General features: G+C 32.6%; 1 protein-coding gene across 9 annotated transcripts in view; it reads left to right on the top strand.

Moving 5' to 3' along the window:
• LOC123671402 (dystrobrevin beta) overlaps positions 1-17,684 on the top strand; it is a 64,983-nt gene extending 47,299 nt beyond the window's left edge. Inside the window, exons 17-20 of one of the 9 annotated variants that reach the window (XM_045605238.1) lie at positions 6,401-6,538; positions 12,720-12,901; positions 16,227-16,379; positions 17,608-17,684. In XM_045605238.1, coding sequence (XP_045461194.1) covers positions 6,401-6,538; positions 12,720-12,901; positions 16,227-16,349 — 443 coding nt within the window. In that variant the 3' untranslated portion in view covers positions 16,350-16,379; positions 17,608-17,684. Of the gene's footprint in view, positions 1-6,400; positions 6,539-12,719; positions 12,902-16,226; positions 16,910-16,929; positions 17,443-17,607 lie in introns of those variants that run through there. The other 8 variants (XM_045605237.1, XM_045605242.1, XM_045605240.1 and 5 more) reach the window with 8 other exon arrangements.
• The last annotated feature ends 363 nt before the right edge of the window (positions 17,685-18,047 follow it).

The following is an 18,047-nucleotide window of genomic DNA, read 5'->3' as shown; positions in this document are numbered from 1 at the left end:
TCAATAATGAATCTTTGGAGAATAAAACCCCCTTGAATTATTTCGAGTTCACTTTTTGGAATGTGTACACGATGTGAACATGATCCAGGCATTTGAAGGAAAAATAAAGGAACAAAATTCAAATCTCGAAAAATTAACCACATTTAATCATGATAATGGAAAAATGTATTTTTACTATGACCCTTTATGGTTGAGTCCTAGCTGTTAAAATTTGGTGATTATTGATTTATGAAATTGTCATTCGGATTCTGAAATGGATGACCCACGGATTCAATCTCTCCGTTGGATATTCTTTGAACATTTTTTCGATAAATTTTTTCATATTTTTCCTTCACAGTTCGATATATTTCACGTTGAAAGAGGAAATAAGCCATATTATAAAATTTGAACTGTGCTTTGTTTTCATTATACAGGGTGATTCCGGAGGAGACCGTCAGATTTTAAGAGAACTTTACACTAGTCAAGGCAGTCGAAACAATGTTTGGTTTATGGTTGGGGGCCTTTATTGAGAGTATACAGGGTGATTTGTCCGATTTTTTTTATTCATAACATTGGTATGGCTTGCTCAATATTGATGAAATTTTCAGTGTAGAACAATATGATTATCTACTTCCAATAATTCCAACACTTCTTCAAAAATACAGGGTGGGAATTATGATAAGTTCAGATTAAATTTGCAGTTTGGAAAAACACCCTCTACATTCCGTTTTCAAAAATTCGCTACCTGTTTCAGATTTTACCATCAGTTTACATCACTGGAGCGTTTTTATGTTTTTTGGCACACGTCCAGTTTTCCTAGAAAACATTTTTGAAGATGAACAATATCGTTATTTCGCTCCAAGGCAGTGAGAATATTATGAACTAGATAGTAAAGCTGTATCGTCCAATGATACAAAGCTCTTCTGAATGTATGAAAAATAGTTTTTATAAAATTGAAAATTTTCCATGAAACTTAAATCTCAATTTAAATCAAGTTCGTTAAGATTACCATCACAGTGAACCACAGAATGATAATATTAAATAAATTATCTGTTACAAGAAGTGTATTTCAACATGCCCCAATTATTTACTCATGCGGAATATGCAGATTTGATTTTTGTAACGGAAATGGAAATGAAGCCAGAATGGAATACCAAAGACGTCTTCCCAACCGAAGTCAACCAAATAAAGGTACTTTTGGACATAATACTAAAGAACATGGGCAATATCCTAGTAAGGCAGAGCACATTGATAGGCCTACTCAAAATGAAATTTCCAATCAAATTGTTGAACGGGTGTAGGAGGAACCGTCTATTAGTACTCGTCAAATTAGTTCTGAATAAATAAATTTTGCGTTAATCCTTAGTTTTGCCTTTCATAATATGTTTCGAATGTTTATTCTGTATTAGTTTTAGTTGTTGAAGATTTTTTGGTTTACGTAGTTAAGTATAAAGATATTTCCTATATAAAATGATTTTATACATCAGTGATTAAAAACGAATTTCGAATTTGGAAAAACGACTTTAGAACTCAGGAAGAGCTTTGTATCATTGGACGATACAGCTTTACTATCTAGTTCAGAATATTCTCACTGCCTTGGAGCGAAATAACAATATTGTTCATGTTTAAAAATTTTTTTTCGGCAACCGTCCGGGATGTGCTCACTTCCCGTACGCTTTTTCTCTGAGAAAGTAGCATTTCCCGGCCTAGTCCAGAAAGTACGTACTTCCCGGACTAGGCCGGAAAAGAATCGCTCGCTTACGCTCGTCCTGGAATTTTGTCTATTCGTCCAAAAAAACCCTATTTTCCGGACTTGTTACGTAAATTACTATTCTAGGGAAACTGGACGTGGGCCAAAAAAAATAAAAACGCTTATGGTAGAATCTTAAGCCGGTAGTGAATTTTTGAAAACGGAATGTACAGGGTGTTTTTTCAACCTGCAAATTCAATCTGAACTTATCATAATTTCCACCCTGTATTTTTGAAGAAGTGTTGAAATTATTGAAATTAGATAAATATAATGTTCTACACTGAAAATTTCATCAATATTATTTTATATACCAAAGTTATGAATGAAAGAAAAATCGGTCGAATCGGACAAATCACCCTGTAGACTCTCAATAAAGGCCCCCAACCATAAACCAAACATTGTTTCGAAACTGCCATGACTAGTGTAAACTTCTCCTAAAATCTGACGGTCTCCTCCGGAATCACCCTGTATAACAAGATATATCTATCAATAATCAATAATTTTTATCAGCATTGAAAGCACATAATTCACTAATTTAATTCATTTGCGTGAAGGAGAGAACTCGAGAATTTTGATTTAAATCACATTCTACAACAAGGGGAAAATATTGTATGTTTCGAAAAACTTGAAGATATCTGATTACATAGATGGTTCAACTACCTTGAAAGCTCTAAATGTGTCTAACAACGTGTCATAAAAATTTTAAGTTTAATTTTTTTGCCATATCAATTTCACTCAATAGGCGCAAATTTTATTTAGCGTGTCTTTTAAAAACTAGTTTGGACAAATGGAAAATTTTGTGCGAATCGAAATGATACATGTTATTGCTCCAATTTTGGTTACCCTCTAAGAATAAATGACAAACATATTTTCTGTATATACAGTATCTTTACACATCTACAGATATTATTCTTCTTACGCTACTGACTTATTTCTTTAATATTCGTTTTCACTCACGGATAGAGGGAGGCATAGTGCATTATGACACAAAAATAAACACAAAAGCTTCACCAGTCGATACATTGGATATTTGTACCAGTATAGAGCTCTCCCTACTATAACCAACGTCTAGACTATAGGCCTCCAGCGTATTAACGATATCGAAAAATTTCTTTACTTTATTTTAAAGCCCGATCATATGATGAGAGTTCTTTAATTTTGTAATGTCTGTAATTTTGGAATTTTGAGGTTTGACTCACTGATGACTGACCCGTGTCCAAATTCAACTCTACCCTTTGGTGAACCCGATAACTGTCGAACAGAAAAAACTAAAAACTTGAAATTTTCAGGGTAAGTTCATTAAAAGATAAATTCCGGTCCGGTGATGAAATTGATAAATAACAATTTCAAAAGTCATGCAAAATTTCTGATCGCGTCACAATAACCTCAAGAAAGAATTACTCACTGTATACAACATAACTATTTCAAACTTCGTACAAAAATTCGAGCTAATAATAATAAGTTTATTCATCCTTTAAGACACCATACAAAAGGTAAATATAATCAGAACCATAGAAAATTTAGAAGAATATTGGAAAACCCAATTCATGTTGTCAGCTGTATTCTTATTTGGAATCATCGTATCAAGATAGATAAAACAATTCGAGTGATTGTTCCCCTTCTACACTCTAGAAATAACTAACCAAATTTAATATCATGAGAGGAAGGGATGTCCCATTATTTTCGAACAATATCAGAAAAACCAAAAGTTTGGATCAAATGATGGATTGTTTGAACCGCTATTTATTACTTATTATTTGCTGCCAATCTTTTATGGTTTATTCTTTCTTCTATATATAAGAAATTTTCCTTATTAGGAATAAATCGCAAAAGCATTAGGATTTCATACATGACATCAGTTATTAGAATCGAAATATTTTGAATCCATTTAGAGATGTTTCATGTTATTTAAACATTTCAAATATTTGTTTGTAAAATATGTACTAAATCTTATATTTTTACCGCAATGTTTTAGGGCCTTTTCCATAATCTATGCAAAAAGGGTCTCTAAGGTAAATATCGCTTTATTAGAAAGCTGCCTTCAAAAGGATTCAAGAAAGGGAAATAAACATAATTCGATCGTCTCTTAGAGAAAACTCCCTTTTATTCATAACTGTCAAGTTTCCTAGGATTGGCTATTCTGAGAACTAGTAATTTATTGCTTGCATTTGGTGATATTTCCTAGAAATTAAAATTTTGTTGACAACAAGAAAAATCGGTTTAGTATTCTGTGTGTAAAGTGAAAGTAAAAGAAGGTACCCAATTTCAAATTTTCAATTACAATAATTTTCACCGAGATTATGTTTCGAAGTCATAGAACATGCGCGAACAGAAATTATCCTTGCCAGAAAGGGCCACTATCTAGATTTTATGATGAAAACCACTTCAAAGCTTTCTTCAAATTCAAAATTGGTTCATGCAACACATTCAATATGTAAAGGAGGCTTCTCACGGAAAAAAATAATTCACTTTGTAGTTTATTTCATTAAATAGGTTGAAATATAACGTGTAGTAAAAAGAAATCCATTATTTTTGAATGAAAAACAAGGCTTTAATTACCATAGTTAAAATGACCCGATTTAGGTCAAATATGCAAGATTTGGTTCCATAACTTATTGCCATTTTAAAGGTAATATCACTAGGCCACTCTAATTGAAGCCGTCGTCCCTATTGCTAAAATCGAGACAGTCGATTTTCACAAGCCTCTATTTTTCCACCTGCAAAATTGTTCGTCATGGGTAGGAACACTACACTTGGTTCCTGGATTATAAGGTGTCTCTCCCAATCCTACCAAATACACAGAAAAACCTTCCTGACCATCAGCTCACTGCGTTTCGACCACAACCGTTTTCGCTTGACGTTGTCGTAAGTGATCCACTTTTCACCAACTGTTCCAAAATGGGTACATTTTGCTGCGATTCAACGACAATTGGCCTTCCATGGTGCATCTTTGACATCGAAATTACTAGAACGGAATCAACGAAACCAAAATTGCTCGTGATTGACTGTTACAGTATTTACATTTTCGCATTAATCGAAGAAAAACTGTAAAATATAGCGTATTTCCTCTTTGCAAGTATCCATCTTTGACGCGCGCTCAAACTAAACTGAGACAACCAATCATAAAACTGCCAGAAAAGTGGCGACAATTCGTTCCAATTCAGCCCAAAATGGCGAACTATATGGCTTAACCATATAACTTAAGGATACAATTGACTGAAGTGAACTGACATTTATTCAACAGAAAAATACTACAGTGGCTCAATAAAATAGGCCTTACATTTTGAATAAATTCCAAAAATCAGGTAAACAGAGAATGTAAACAAAAAGCCGCCATATTTAGGCTCAGCCAATCAAAAACGAGACCACGCGTATCGCCACTGTGGTTTATTAAGTCACTGTACGAGATTCAGATAAATAAAGCCATCTATTGGAAAAATAATGAATTTCTTGTTACTTTAACTAATAATATACCATAATATAAAATTTACAGTTTTTAAAAATTACCTCTTGTCTCCATAGGAGTTCATTAAACCCTTCGTTGTGAAAAAAGAAAAAATAATTATTGTTGGGTTGACTTATTCCATGTTTGTTGCCATTTCACTAATCTACATATCATATTCACCGTCTAACTTAACGAATCTTACAAAATATTTAATTAATTTTTTCCTTTTGAATGTCCATTGTGGTCATGCATGTTTTTATATTTTAGGTATTATCTATTAGTTATATTTCGAGCATTTGTAGTTCTAGAATTGTGTTACACTGCATTTCGTACAATCACAAATCCTGCACCTTTTTATTTGCTCTTTGTTTTAGTAATGAAGTCAGTCATTCAAACAAATCATTTTTGATCTTAATGATTCGAATTAAAATTTTCAATTCATTTCATGTTTAAATTGCTTGAATCTGTGGAATACTTCAATTAATATATTATGTTTCCGTAATGCCATTTCACTTGAACAAGGACATTATTTTAAGAATGCTTTCAATTTGTCGGTTGTTCATTTGAAAAAAAGGAATTCATTAAATAAAAATTGTTCATAAATTTTTGATCGATTCGAACTATACTGACGGAAATCTATTCCAAATAAAACTAATGGATCAATTTCAATTTTCACAAATTACAATAAGAAAACCAAATTTTTTCCCACATCATGGCTTCAAAAAATTAATATTTCCACCTGATTAACATTTTTGAATGATATCATTGCTAACCTTGCTTAACTGATGATTTTTAAGAACAAGCTTGCGATTCAAGGAATTAAAATTATTATCAATTTGTTGAATTCAGATTTATTATCGTTTAAAATCTCTTTTTGTTGTATATTATGAAAATTTATTAATATGAATAGCATAAATGAATAGAAGCTACAATTCTATTTTTGTTTTGATACATTGCAATATGACATATTGGATACTTTATGGGTTGGCTTACAATCATTATTCAATGCGATTTTTTATGCCTTTAATTATTTTTTATTACCTCATCAATAAGTCCTGACCATTCTTTCCAGTTTCAATTGAAAATGTTATCTTCATGAAGCCATAGTGTGAAAAAAAGTTTTTATTAAAAATGTTAAAAACTGAAGGGTTTTTTATGATCAATAAATAAAATGATGATATATTTATTGATTAGTATTCTCTTCATCGAATAATTTTTGTCTCCAGATTTTGAGGATGACGGCGAAGATGAAAGTGATAGTGGTTGGCAAGAGGAACTTCAAAGACGTTACGAACAAGATGCGAATTTCATAGCAGAATTGAGGGCGAGACAAGCAAATTCACCTGGGAGCAATCCACATGAAAGTATGAAACGTTATACCTTCTAATATTTCATTTTATAACGAGAAATAATGAAAAAAATAATATAGGACATGCTTTTCTTTGTCAATGAACAAGAAGTTTACAATGATAAGTTTATATTAATTGAAAATGCGGCATCTCACCTGCCCCAACTAATTCAGCGCACTTGTACTTGTATTGCAAGAGTTAATTTCAATAAATATATCAGAGTTTTTGTTGATTTTCTCGTACGATGGCATGAGTATCTTGTCTATGCCACAAAGGGGGTCAGATCGCTTATGAAAATATTACGTATTAAGAGATATATTAATCAGAAAAATTTAAGAAAAGCACTGACCTGAAGTCGGGAGCTTTTGAGCGCTCGCTCGATTGTATTTCAATGGACTCGTTCATCAGAAAGATATTCTTGACAGCAATAGGTTATTTGGGTTCTGCTTGAAGTTTATGTTGTGATGAGAGACAATTTTCTGTTATAATATCGATTTTAATTTCCAAGTTTGCTTTCGGTTTTATTACTTTTTTATTCTTCAATATATGGGAAATTTATTCAGAGTAACATTTCCGAATGTTAATAAACGTATATGTTTCAGTTTCCATTGCTATATTTGAAATTTAAATTTCGTCCCAAAATCACTGTCACTTATGTCAGTTACTCAACATGTTATCAAAAAGTAGCGTAAAAATTTTTTTTATGCTACTTTCTGATAACATGTTGAGTAACGAATTTAACATGTTGGTAGCGAATTTATCGCTACCAAAGATGGCAACCGCTCCGTAGCGGAAACTGATAGAATGCGTTCAACAGAAAATTCATAGAATATTGACAACTGTTCCACAACTGTTGAGTCTGCTGAACGCGTCCATTTACGCCATTAAAGGCCACAGAACTGAATATTTGTGGTATTCAAAGTTGCAATTGATGCATATCGAATGACAAAAGCTTAATGTCAGTGCTTCCCTTATTTTTTTCGATATTCTATTTGAATTCTGCACGAAGCTTGAAATTGCTTTTTATATTTAACTCCTTCCCGCACAATATTTTTTCGCGGATAGATATTTTTTCGCGATTCAAATTAATCTAAAACTGAATTAATGGAGAATTAATTATAATTTCGTGCAGAAAATTTGCATATTTTGGTTTTGGGCATTGAGGCAAAAATATTTTCAGACTACTACTTTCTTATTTAAAATGGCACACCCAGTTTATTATTGTATCAAGAAATAGCTTATTTGATGACAATTTCAGCTATTTGCCATAACTTGGGTGAAAACTCAACGATTCATGAGTTGAATGGATTCTAAGGGAAAATTGGTGGCGCTGAGGACGTTTTTTTTTAATATTTCTGCAGAAAAAGGTGTTTTCCTACAACTGCTATGAAAAGTAGCGTATTCTGCATAGTTTAATCAATTGCAAAACTATGTATTGCGCATACTGTGGGAAATATTATTCCCCACGGCACTTTGCCCACACCTCCCTTGGTAGACCAATGAAATTGGGTTTTTGAGTCGTTTCTATGGAAACGCAATAAATAAGCACATACTGTCAACGCACGTCATTTTGATTTGAATCAAGTCCATTACTTGAATTATTGAAATTTGTGCAGTTGTAGGAAAAGTATAGTGTGCAACATGTGGAGAAAGTCATTTTCTCGCTCGTGTGTTTGCGGCACTCGCCTTTCAGGCTCGTGCCACAAACTTCCACACTCGCGAGAAAAGTTGGACTTTCCCCACTTGTTGCACAATATACTATTATCAGAAGATCATGGACAACTCAAATTCATCAAAGTCAAGATTTTCAAATCAGAACCTATATTTTGTATTATTTCAGTCAAATCTACGTATAAAATAAAATAGGAGGGGTTACTTAAGCAAACCCTGTACCTAAAATGAATTCTTTAAGAGTTATTTAGGAGAACTTTTGATGAAGCAAAACCACAATTTCTAACTGTGTGGAGTAGTCTGTGACTTCCGGAAAACACAGGAAGAAACTGAAATTCGATGTTTGGACAATTAAATTTGACATTTCATGAATTGTAATTTTTGTTCGTTAGCATTATTGAGAAACCCTCAAACTAATGAAATTCTTAATTACGAATGATTTATTGAGAAATTCATGAAATGTCAAATCATCGAATTTTAGTTCCTTTTTATGTTTTCCGGAAGTCACAAACTACTACATTTAATTAGAAATTGCGGTTTTTCTATAATTTAGAGTTCTTCCCCGATAAATCATTAAGTATTCATTTCAGATAGGTATAGGGTTTGATTGAGTGACCCCTCTCTTTTTATACGTAGAATCGGTAGGTCCCGATTTGAAAATCTTGAGTTATCCAAGTTCATACATTTGTGGTAAATTTTTACTAATACTGTTTGTTGAAAAATATTTTTTCTTTCAATAGTAATTATTCGATCAATTAGAACATCTCTGTTTCATTTAGTTTTATCGTTACCATAATTCCATAAAAAACACCCTGTGGAACTTTGTGAATATTCACTTTATAGAACACAAACTGCAGATTTATACAATTATGAATCCGAGCATACATTTGTGCTACAAAACTACCCACTTTCCCCATTCAAATTCCTGATGGGGTTGCTAGTAGAAACAAGCTTTGTATCCCAGATCATGTCCCCCACCCCCTGTAATTAAAAATCGACCTGTCTGACTGTTTTCATAAATTCTGAGTCGTTGTTGAGTTATTGAGGGTGGATACTTTTGAATGAGACACACTGTATATACGCTCAGAATCTCGACTCGATCAAATTTGGTATCAATATTCAGTATTTAGAATTTTCTTTTAATATTTTTTTGAATTTTCTATTGTTCTGATTATGTGATGTGCAGGAAAGTCTGCATTATATTTGAAATTATTATTTCATTTGAACACCCAGAATCTCAATTCCGTCGGTTCAGTTTCACGGCAATATTGGGTAATTGGGATATTCTTCTTGAATAACTTGAATAATCTATGGTTCTCATTATGCAGTCAGCTTGAAATTTTGCACTATGCTTGAAATTGTCGATTTACATCCTGAAGAAAATTTCCATTTCGATTGAATATGCAGGTTTGGAATTTACAGGAAAATAAAATTTTGATCGGTAATATTGACGGAACCCCTTATTATGCCCATTAACGAACCTAACTGCGGCATTTGAGATCCGAACCTACCCTGAGAATTTCAAGAATTTGAGAACGGATTTGTCATCATTCAGTTTAGTCGAATCTTATCGTTTGAGAACATTCATGGCTCAACATTCGAAAAATACAATACATTGTGACGAAATGTCAAAAAGGAAATTATAAGTTATTATCGATTATCAAATCAATCATTATCAAAATCAGGTGGGAACTACGAGCCAAAAGATATATACAAATACAAATTAACAACTGAAGCCAAACTAAGTCAGATATATCTGCTTCAATAGTTATGAATGTGCTTTCAAACGCTCCGCATTCAGGTTGGTGAGAAATTTATCAAATTTCGATAAACACAATGGTAGACATTTGCATAATAAGACGTAAAGGATTTTATAAAAAAGTCCATAGAAAACCGAAGCAGTAGAACTTCGGATATCATCTCTGAAGATCAATTTGATATAAAGGTATTTGAACTCTCCCTACCATAAAACATGATGCACGAGATTTGCGAGGTGAAACTTAAATAACCAAGGAACCCTAAGAGGGATTACCATCACGTGGCTTTCTGAGTATCAGTAAACTTTGTTATCCATTCATTTCTCCTCTGGCGGTCCTGCGATGACCAAACTTTGTTCGATGTACGAAGTTGTACTTCACTTTATCTTCTTTCTCCAAAGGTAAAAGTTCATAGACGTTAGGTCAGGATACCTAGCCAGCCACCTGTTGGAACTTCAGAAAAATATCAAGTATGGGAGTTTTCACCACATAAAGTATAAATTGGTTGTCTAATGAGGGGATATCAGAATCCTTTTGAGCTAGAAAAAAGTGAAGATCACATTTTCGGGATCGACTTTTGGGATAATTAATTCGGTGGAAACTGCAACCTTATAACTTCAACTGTTTTCAGGTGATAAGAGAAAATTGGATAAAATTATGTTCTTTTTTAAATGTGAACCATAAACACTTCAATAAAATCGCTTTTTTCCTCTCTTCAATAATATACAGGGTGAGTCAGAAATGTTTACCGACCTTTCGTGGGGGTGATACTACATTGAAAAATAAGTATAGTTTGATGAATAAACTTATGGCCCAAAATGCATATTTAGGGAGACATAAGTTTATTCATCAAACTATACTTACTTTTCAAAGTGCTATAACCCCCAGAATGCTCGGTACACATTTTTGACTCACCCTGTATAACATGATATATTAATTTCCTATCAAACAATAAATCAACAAAAGTTTCAGTTTCACACTGCAAATCAACCACGTGTATGATAATTTGTCAACTTAAGATAATTAAAATATTCCGTGCCAACCAAGATTTCCGTTAGATTTTTTTGTTTGGTAACATTAAAAAAACAACATTTATCAATTTGAAAATGTTTATCCGGTGATGAATTCCGAGACCTTGGGGGTCTCCGAATATTTTCATTATCTGAAGCTCACAGATTATTATCATAGATAGGCACCTGGTTGATTTGTTGTTTGAAACTCAAACTTTTTATGATTTTTACAACGAGCGTTTATTAAAATAAAGAGTGCTGTGAAGAAATTAGAGTTGATTTTCTGTGAGTGTGAGTAGCGCTCAGCTTGTACCAAATTCTTCCCAGATTCGAAGTATGTAAACAAATGTTCGTGATATGGTACAAGCTAAGTGCTACTCGTTGTCGCAGAAAATCAACTCGAATTTCTCCACAGCATTCTTGGCCTCGAATTTAAAAGAATGCTAATTAGTTTGATAACAAATGTTATATATTTTTTTCTACATTGCACTAGTGCAATAAAGTTTTTATTGCACTCATCTGTCATTCTACTTCAACGTGCTGTCATCATGACAAACAAATATTTCAGCCTGAAGGAAATAACGATGTTCAGTTACCAAGTACTAGTACGTTTACAGCAGTAACAAATCAAGAAGTGGATTTAAAAAGTACTTCACTACGAAATATTCATATTGAAAATTGCACCAATTGTTCATTCACTTTCAACATTGAGGGTAAAAATAAAGTTTGAGTTAAATTGTTCGTAACGTATTAGTTCCTGTTTCAATGCAAATCGATATTAATAATAAAGTATTCAAGTTGCGCTCTTCATTTTCCTACACCTAGTGCCGCACCTCAATAAATCATTTTTGCTTTTTGCATGAACGTAGAAAAAATGTTGTATGCAACTCGTGCAAAAATTGTTTATTGCACTCGACGTGAAATTGTCCGACGAGGCCGTTAGGCCGAGTTGGACAACACATTCACTTTTTGCACTTGTTGCATAAATAACTATGGAATGGAAAAACATGAGTTTGTATTATGTCTTCAAAACTAATTGCAATAAACAAATGATTACACCAATGGATGCTACCTAAGAAAGTGTATGTAGAATGTTTTTGTTTCCTGTTTATAGCACCATTAATAAAGAAGTTATAAGAACTTTACTTTTAACGGAATTTTCCAATTTTCTCCTATAACTTGAAAAAGTCGAATTTATGAGGCTGCGGTTTTCATCAAATTAATTCTCTCAAAAATCGACCACGAAAATATGCTTTTCATTTTTTCTAGCTTGCTTTTGCATTTGCTTATTTCTCGTTGTGTGCATGTTGAAGCTTACCTACAACCTTAACTCGTACTTTCGTGTATGATCACGTTGAAAGGGATCTCGTAATTGTGATAAATTTTTCCCATGCTCGTTCATAGAGAACGATTCATTCTATAGTGCGTTCATTTAAATTCGTGGTCAAGAATGCTGTGAAAAATTTGAGCTAAGCGCTACTTGTAATCACAGAAAATCCAATCTAATTTCTCCACAGCACTCTTGACCATGAATTTAAATGAACGCACGTTACTTACTTTCCTGAGCCGTAACGTTGGGAAAATAAGACCATGATATTGCGCTGTCGTGACCTACCTTTATGGCATAGTATTTAGTATATTATTAATGTTAACATATTGATACTATAATACAAAAAATATATAACTAAATTCTCAACATTATTATTATCATAAATAATTCGCAATTCCATCAAATTTTCTAATTGAATTTCTTTTCAGGTTTTTCACATAATAGTTATCAGTACCAACAACATCCCTTGAGCCAACACTATGGTTCCCAGCAAAATATGTTCTCGGCAGTTCAGCAAAATCATTCTGGTAACGGATCACAAAACTATAATTCTGAAGAATATGGAGCATATAATAGAACAAATTGTAATCAAAGGGCTTTTGGACAACAGGTACTCAAAAGTTTTATTCTAAATCTAATTGATTAATTAAATAAAAATATATCAATTAGAGAATGAACGTAGTCACTTCCTTATGCATGAAATGTCATCTGATACTGAAAAAAATATGTTTTAGGTTAATACCAAATCACTTCTGAGCTCTTTTCTCCAAACATATGTCTATAATTTCGTCACAATATCTGTAATTTTAGAATTTGATTTTTAATAAAACGAAACCATCGTCGACTGTCTTTTGGATACCGTCGTCTACATGTAACTTTTTATTCGGTACTCGTCTAACTTTCAGTTCGCGACCCGCCTGAGTATAAGGCCCGGTGCACACATCCGACTTTTATAGTTACGACACCGTTGCTGTGTCGTACTTGCGGCCTGTGGTACAACTGGGCCGCAGTCGTACATGCAATCTCTCAGTACTCTTTTCTATATTGACCTGTGCACACATACGACTTTTGTCGTGAGTTCGCACAATGGTAGAGAGGGAATTGGATATCGAGTTCTTCATTAAAAAAACTAAAATGAGTTGATGTCATCAGAAAAATTTATTGGGTAGTAGTATGTTGTTCTCATCAATTCTTCGAACAACAGTATTTTCAACAATTCATCTATAGAGATGAATTGTTGAAAATACTGTTGTTCGAAGAATTGATGAGAACAACATACTACTACCCAATAAATTTATAAAATATATAGGCTATCAGCGGACTCACCGATCATGAGAAATAGTTCCCATGATCGGTGAGTCCGCTGATAGCCTATATATTTTCTTCCGAACGATTTTATCATTGTCTATAGTTATTGCGAAAGTAATAAAGTGTCTTATTCAAACTCTCATTGATAAAAATTTAAATTCAATTTTTGAAACAGCTAGAGATTTCAAGATCATATGAGTGACAGTTTCGTAGAAATCATGAAAAACTGAAAAAGTTTTAAATTTTTATGATCCAACAAATACTATAATCAAATAAGTCCAGAAAGTATTACATTCACGATGCTGAATGGGAAACTAGTGCGCATTGAATTGATCCGGCTCCGCAACCACGCCGGTGTAGTATGTATGTGTGCATCGAATAGGTACGACACGGCAACGGCGTCGCAACTGCAAAAGTCGGATGTGTGCACCGGGCCTGACCGATGACTACCCCCTCGTCTCTTTTTAACATGGTTATCTAATTTTTCTCCATCCATCTGAGCCACACCCACACATCACTCTGGTATCGGGGAAATAGTAAGTCATCCTTTGTCTAATAAAAAGTTAAGTCTTTACCGCCTACAAAATACTTCGTGATTCGGAGAAATTCAAGGTGGTTCTCATCATGGAATATTCTCGATCGTTTAACAGGTTACACGCACATGGTGCATGTTGCATGTGGTACACATCGTGCAAGTTTTCGAGCGTTCTCTAGCCTTAGTAAAATCTAGTAAGATTTAAAACAGAAACGACATGCCTTCGATACTTTAAAGAACAAATAAAACACTTCTTAAGATTTATTTACAATAGAAGTAGGTGCCACTGTACAGGATGGGCAAATTTCGATGTTTTAGCACTACAACTTTTGAACCAGAGGAGATAGACAAAATCTGAAATCGAAAACAGTTATATCTCCGCTAATACTCATGATAGAGCTCTGAAATTAAAACATTATACAGGCACTTTTTTACGTAGAATCCAGTGGCGTGCTCGTATTTTCAAAAGGGTTTTTAATTACGAAGCTATGACCCAAAGTTATGTTTTTTTAAATGGGAACACTAGATTTTTGTGCCATTTTCTGAAAGGTTAATTTTTCCTGATTTTAAAAATATATAACATCGTATGATTCGGATCAATATAAATAATAGAGAAAATGGCCAAAAACCTCTTTTCACCTAAGAGTCTCAATATTTCTATGGTTTCAACTGTTGATGAACACAGAAAAATTGAGCTTTCTATAACAAGAGCAGTGTCCTTCCGTCAATCTGATTATTTCTATGCTTTTCACTTATTTCTACAAAATTCGAATCTAGATATGTTTTATAAATTTTAAATCTAAAAATTGATTTGGAAATAACGGAGAAACCACAAGATCGAATTTTTCAATCGAAAGAGTTGTAATGAGATGCATGTATCAGGAGATTATTTACATAGGTCTCCAGAATCAATACGCACAAGTACCAATCCATTTTAAACAGCATATGAAACAATGCATATCTGATTGAACTCAACATTTTAATTACGAAGGGACAAACAAGAAATAATATTTTACCTAATAATGACAACAATTGCACAATGCACAGTCGTCACCTCTTCTCGATATTTCAATAGATGAATATTTGAAACTGTGTTCAAGCTACCTAGGAACCTTTTTTCCAAGTTCGTTTATTTTTTCGAAACTAAAATAAATATAGATTCGAATTTTGTAGAAATAAGTGAAAAGCATATAAATAATCAGATTGACGGAAGGACACTGCTCTTGTTATAGGAAGGCTCATCAACAGTTGAAACCATAGAAATATTGAGAAAAAAAGGTTTTTGACCATTTTCTGTTATTCATTTTGATACGAATCATACGATGTTATATATTTTTGAAATCAGGAAAAATTCAGCTTTCAGAAAATGGCACAAAAATCTAGTGTTCTCATTTAAAAAAACATAACTTTGGGTCATAGCTTCGTAATTAAAAACCCTTTTGAAAATACGAGCACGCCACTGGATTCTACGTAAAAAAGTGCCTGTATAATGTTTTAATTTCAGAGCTCTATCATCAGTATTAGCGGAGATATAAATGTTTTTCGATATCGCCATTTTTCCAATTTTCGCTTATAACTCGAAAACAAAAGAAGGTGGCCAAAAATGTATACTACCCTTGTTAGTTTCTCAGAAAAAGAGATCGAGAAGTGGGTATCAGATTTTGTCTATCTCCTCTGGTTCAAAAGTTGTAGTGCTAAAACATCGAAATTTGCCCACCCTGTACATCAATTCCTCAAACATTCTGGTGACTATATGTCAATTATTTACAGGAAAAAATGAATGGGATTCTACATTATATTAAATTTTAACAATCAATTTCACTTAAAAATTCTACCCTAGTATGCTCAAGTTCAGCAGAGTAGTAAATTAGGATTTGTAATCCTATGCTAACTTTATGATTCTAAACAGAAACTACTCCCTTTCAGTCACCATCGTGACAGGAATTATTATAACCTCGATTTTTTTTAGTGAGTTCAGCTCAATCATTTACGACCATTCTCGGAACAAAATACCTCGTTGTATCAATTTTATTAAAAACTTGAATGGAATAATTATATATGTTTGTATTATGCTGATAATATCTTATTTCAGCCTATGAAGTCCAAACAATTTCCACAAGAACATGAAAATGGACAAAATTTTCCAATTATGAAAGAACAAAATCAGGACAAGATACAGTTCGAGGAAGCATTAAAGCAATGGGTTAATAGATAAGATATTAATCAAACTATGGAAACTCAATAGGTACTATCAGTGGATGTTCAAAACTTAACTAATATGAATATTTAATTACTAAGTAATTATTTTCCATTCACCGCATATCATTAGAATGGTTTGAAGTATTTATTATTCTATTAGAAATTAAGCATAGATTAAATATCCCGGTGAAGAATAATCATTTTTCAATCTCCTTTTTTTGAATAACGCGAGAGGAACATTTTGCTTTCAAGTACTCATCACAGAATATTTTTTAGCCCACGTACTATTTTTAGATGACAAAGTCGTTGATAGTGGTTGGGAGTAAACATTCTATTCTGATAATTTGTTTTTTATGAACTATGCCATCATGCTACCTATATAATGTGAAGTTCATTTTCAATTTCTCAACTTTTATAATATAAATTGTAATGACATGAAAATGTGGCAATTTATATTTTTCAGTATGTAAATACTAATGAATATAAATTGCCACATTCTCTATTGTATATAAATGCAATATTATTTTCCATAAATATATTCTGAGAAAATATTTATTATATTAGTGTGGAAATCGAATGATGTTTTTTTTTTACAGCATTATTAGTTTCATGTGGTAAAAAAGCAGCCCAAGTTATCTAGTTGTTGATTTATATTCCTAAGTGAGCATTATAGTGTTATCGACATCACATCACTACCATTTGTTTCAGACAATACCCCACGAACATTTCAATTACTTTGTTGAAGTTAAAATTGAAATGATGTTAATTGCAGAAATAATTGCTATCCAAGTACTGTTTTCTCATTCGAATTGAATAAAAATAAATCATCAAGAATTGTGCATCGTGATTCCAAACTTTCAGGTTTGGGTGAACATTTCTTTTTAGACTAATATAAAAAATATCTCTTAGAATATAATATGATTTGAAAAGTGACAGTGAAACATGTTTCCTTTTCATTGAAATATTCATCATTTGTAAATTTCACGAACTATTCATTTCATTCAAAATTATGTCAGTTATTTTGTTCAAATTGAGAACATAGATCTATTTCTCACTAGAGAGTGGTATAGGTATTAACATAGGTCCGAGAAATGTACCTAAGGTCTATTATATTCTTCTTCTTTCTTTGGGTCCTATCCTGGGCCCTGGGCCTCAGAGCCCCCTTCTGTGGGCCCGAGAAGGAGCTGGATTCGAATAAAATTAAATAATATAATCAATTTTCCTGACATAACTTCAATTCAGAATAGTAATAAAATTTCCTTTGATATTTTTAGAAAACCTATAACAACAGATACAACCATCTCTAATTTATCAATACATCCTAATCCAGACAAACCAGCAGCATTGCATTTAAAAAAGGTGGACGCCTTTAAAGAAATTCATAGCTAGAAAGAACCACCGCGAAGAGAGAAATATAAAAAATGAACGAAAACAATAAATTTCCAAAGAAATATTTGCCATTTCAACAACGTATAATAAATTTTCAACAAACTGAAATATTTTTTCCCGTTTCAAGATTCCTAAAATAATTTCAAGAACGATTAATAAAAAACTTTCAAGCCAGAATATCTCAAAAAAGTTTCAATGATCAGTCGACTTTCAATTCATTATTATTATTGCAGTTAAGATAATTATAATTTGGCGAAACATTTTTTGATGCGAATCATGTTTTGCCGGAATAAGAAAAACTAAATTCTTTAACATTGGCGCCGTG

This window comes from Harmonia axyridis, chromosome 1 (assembly GCF_914767665.1).
Source record: "Harmonia axyridis chromosome 1, icHarAxyr1.1, whole genome shotgun sequence".
Taxonomy (NCBI): Eukaryota; Metazoa; Arthropoda; class Insecta; order Coleoptera; family Coccinellidae; genus Harmonia; species Harmonia axyridis.
Note: the sequence above shows the minus strand (reverse complement) of the source record. Positions and strands in the feature narration are given on the sequence as shown.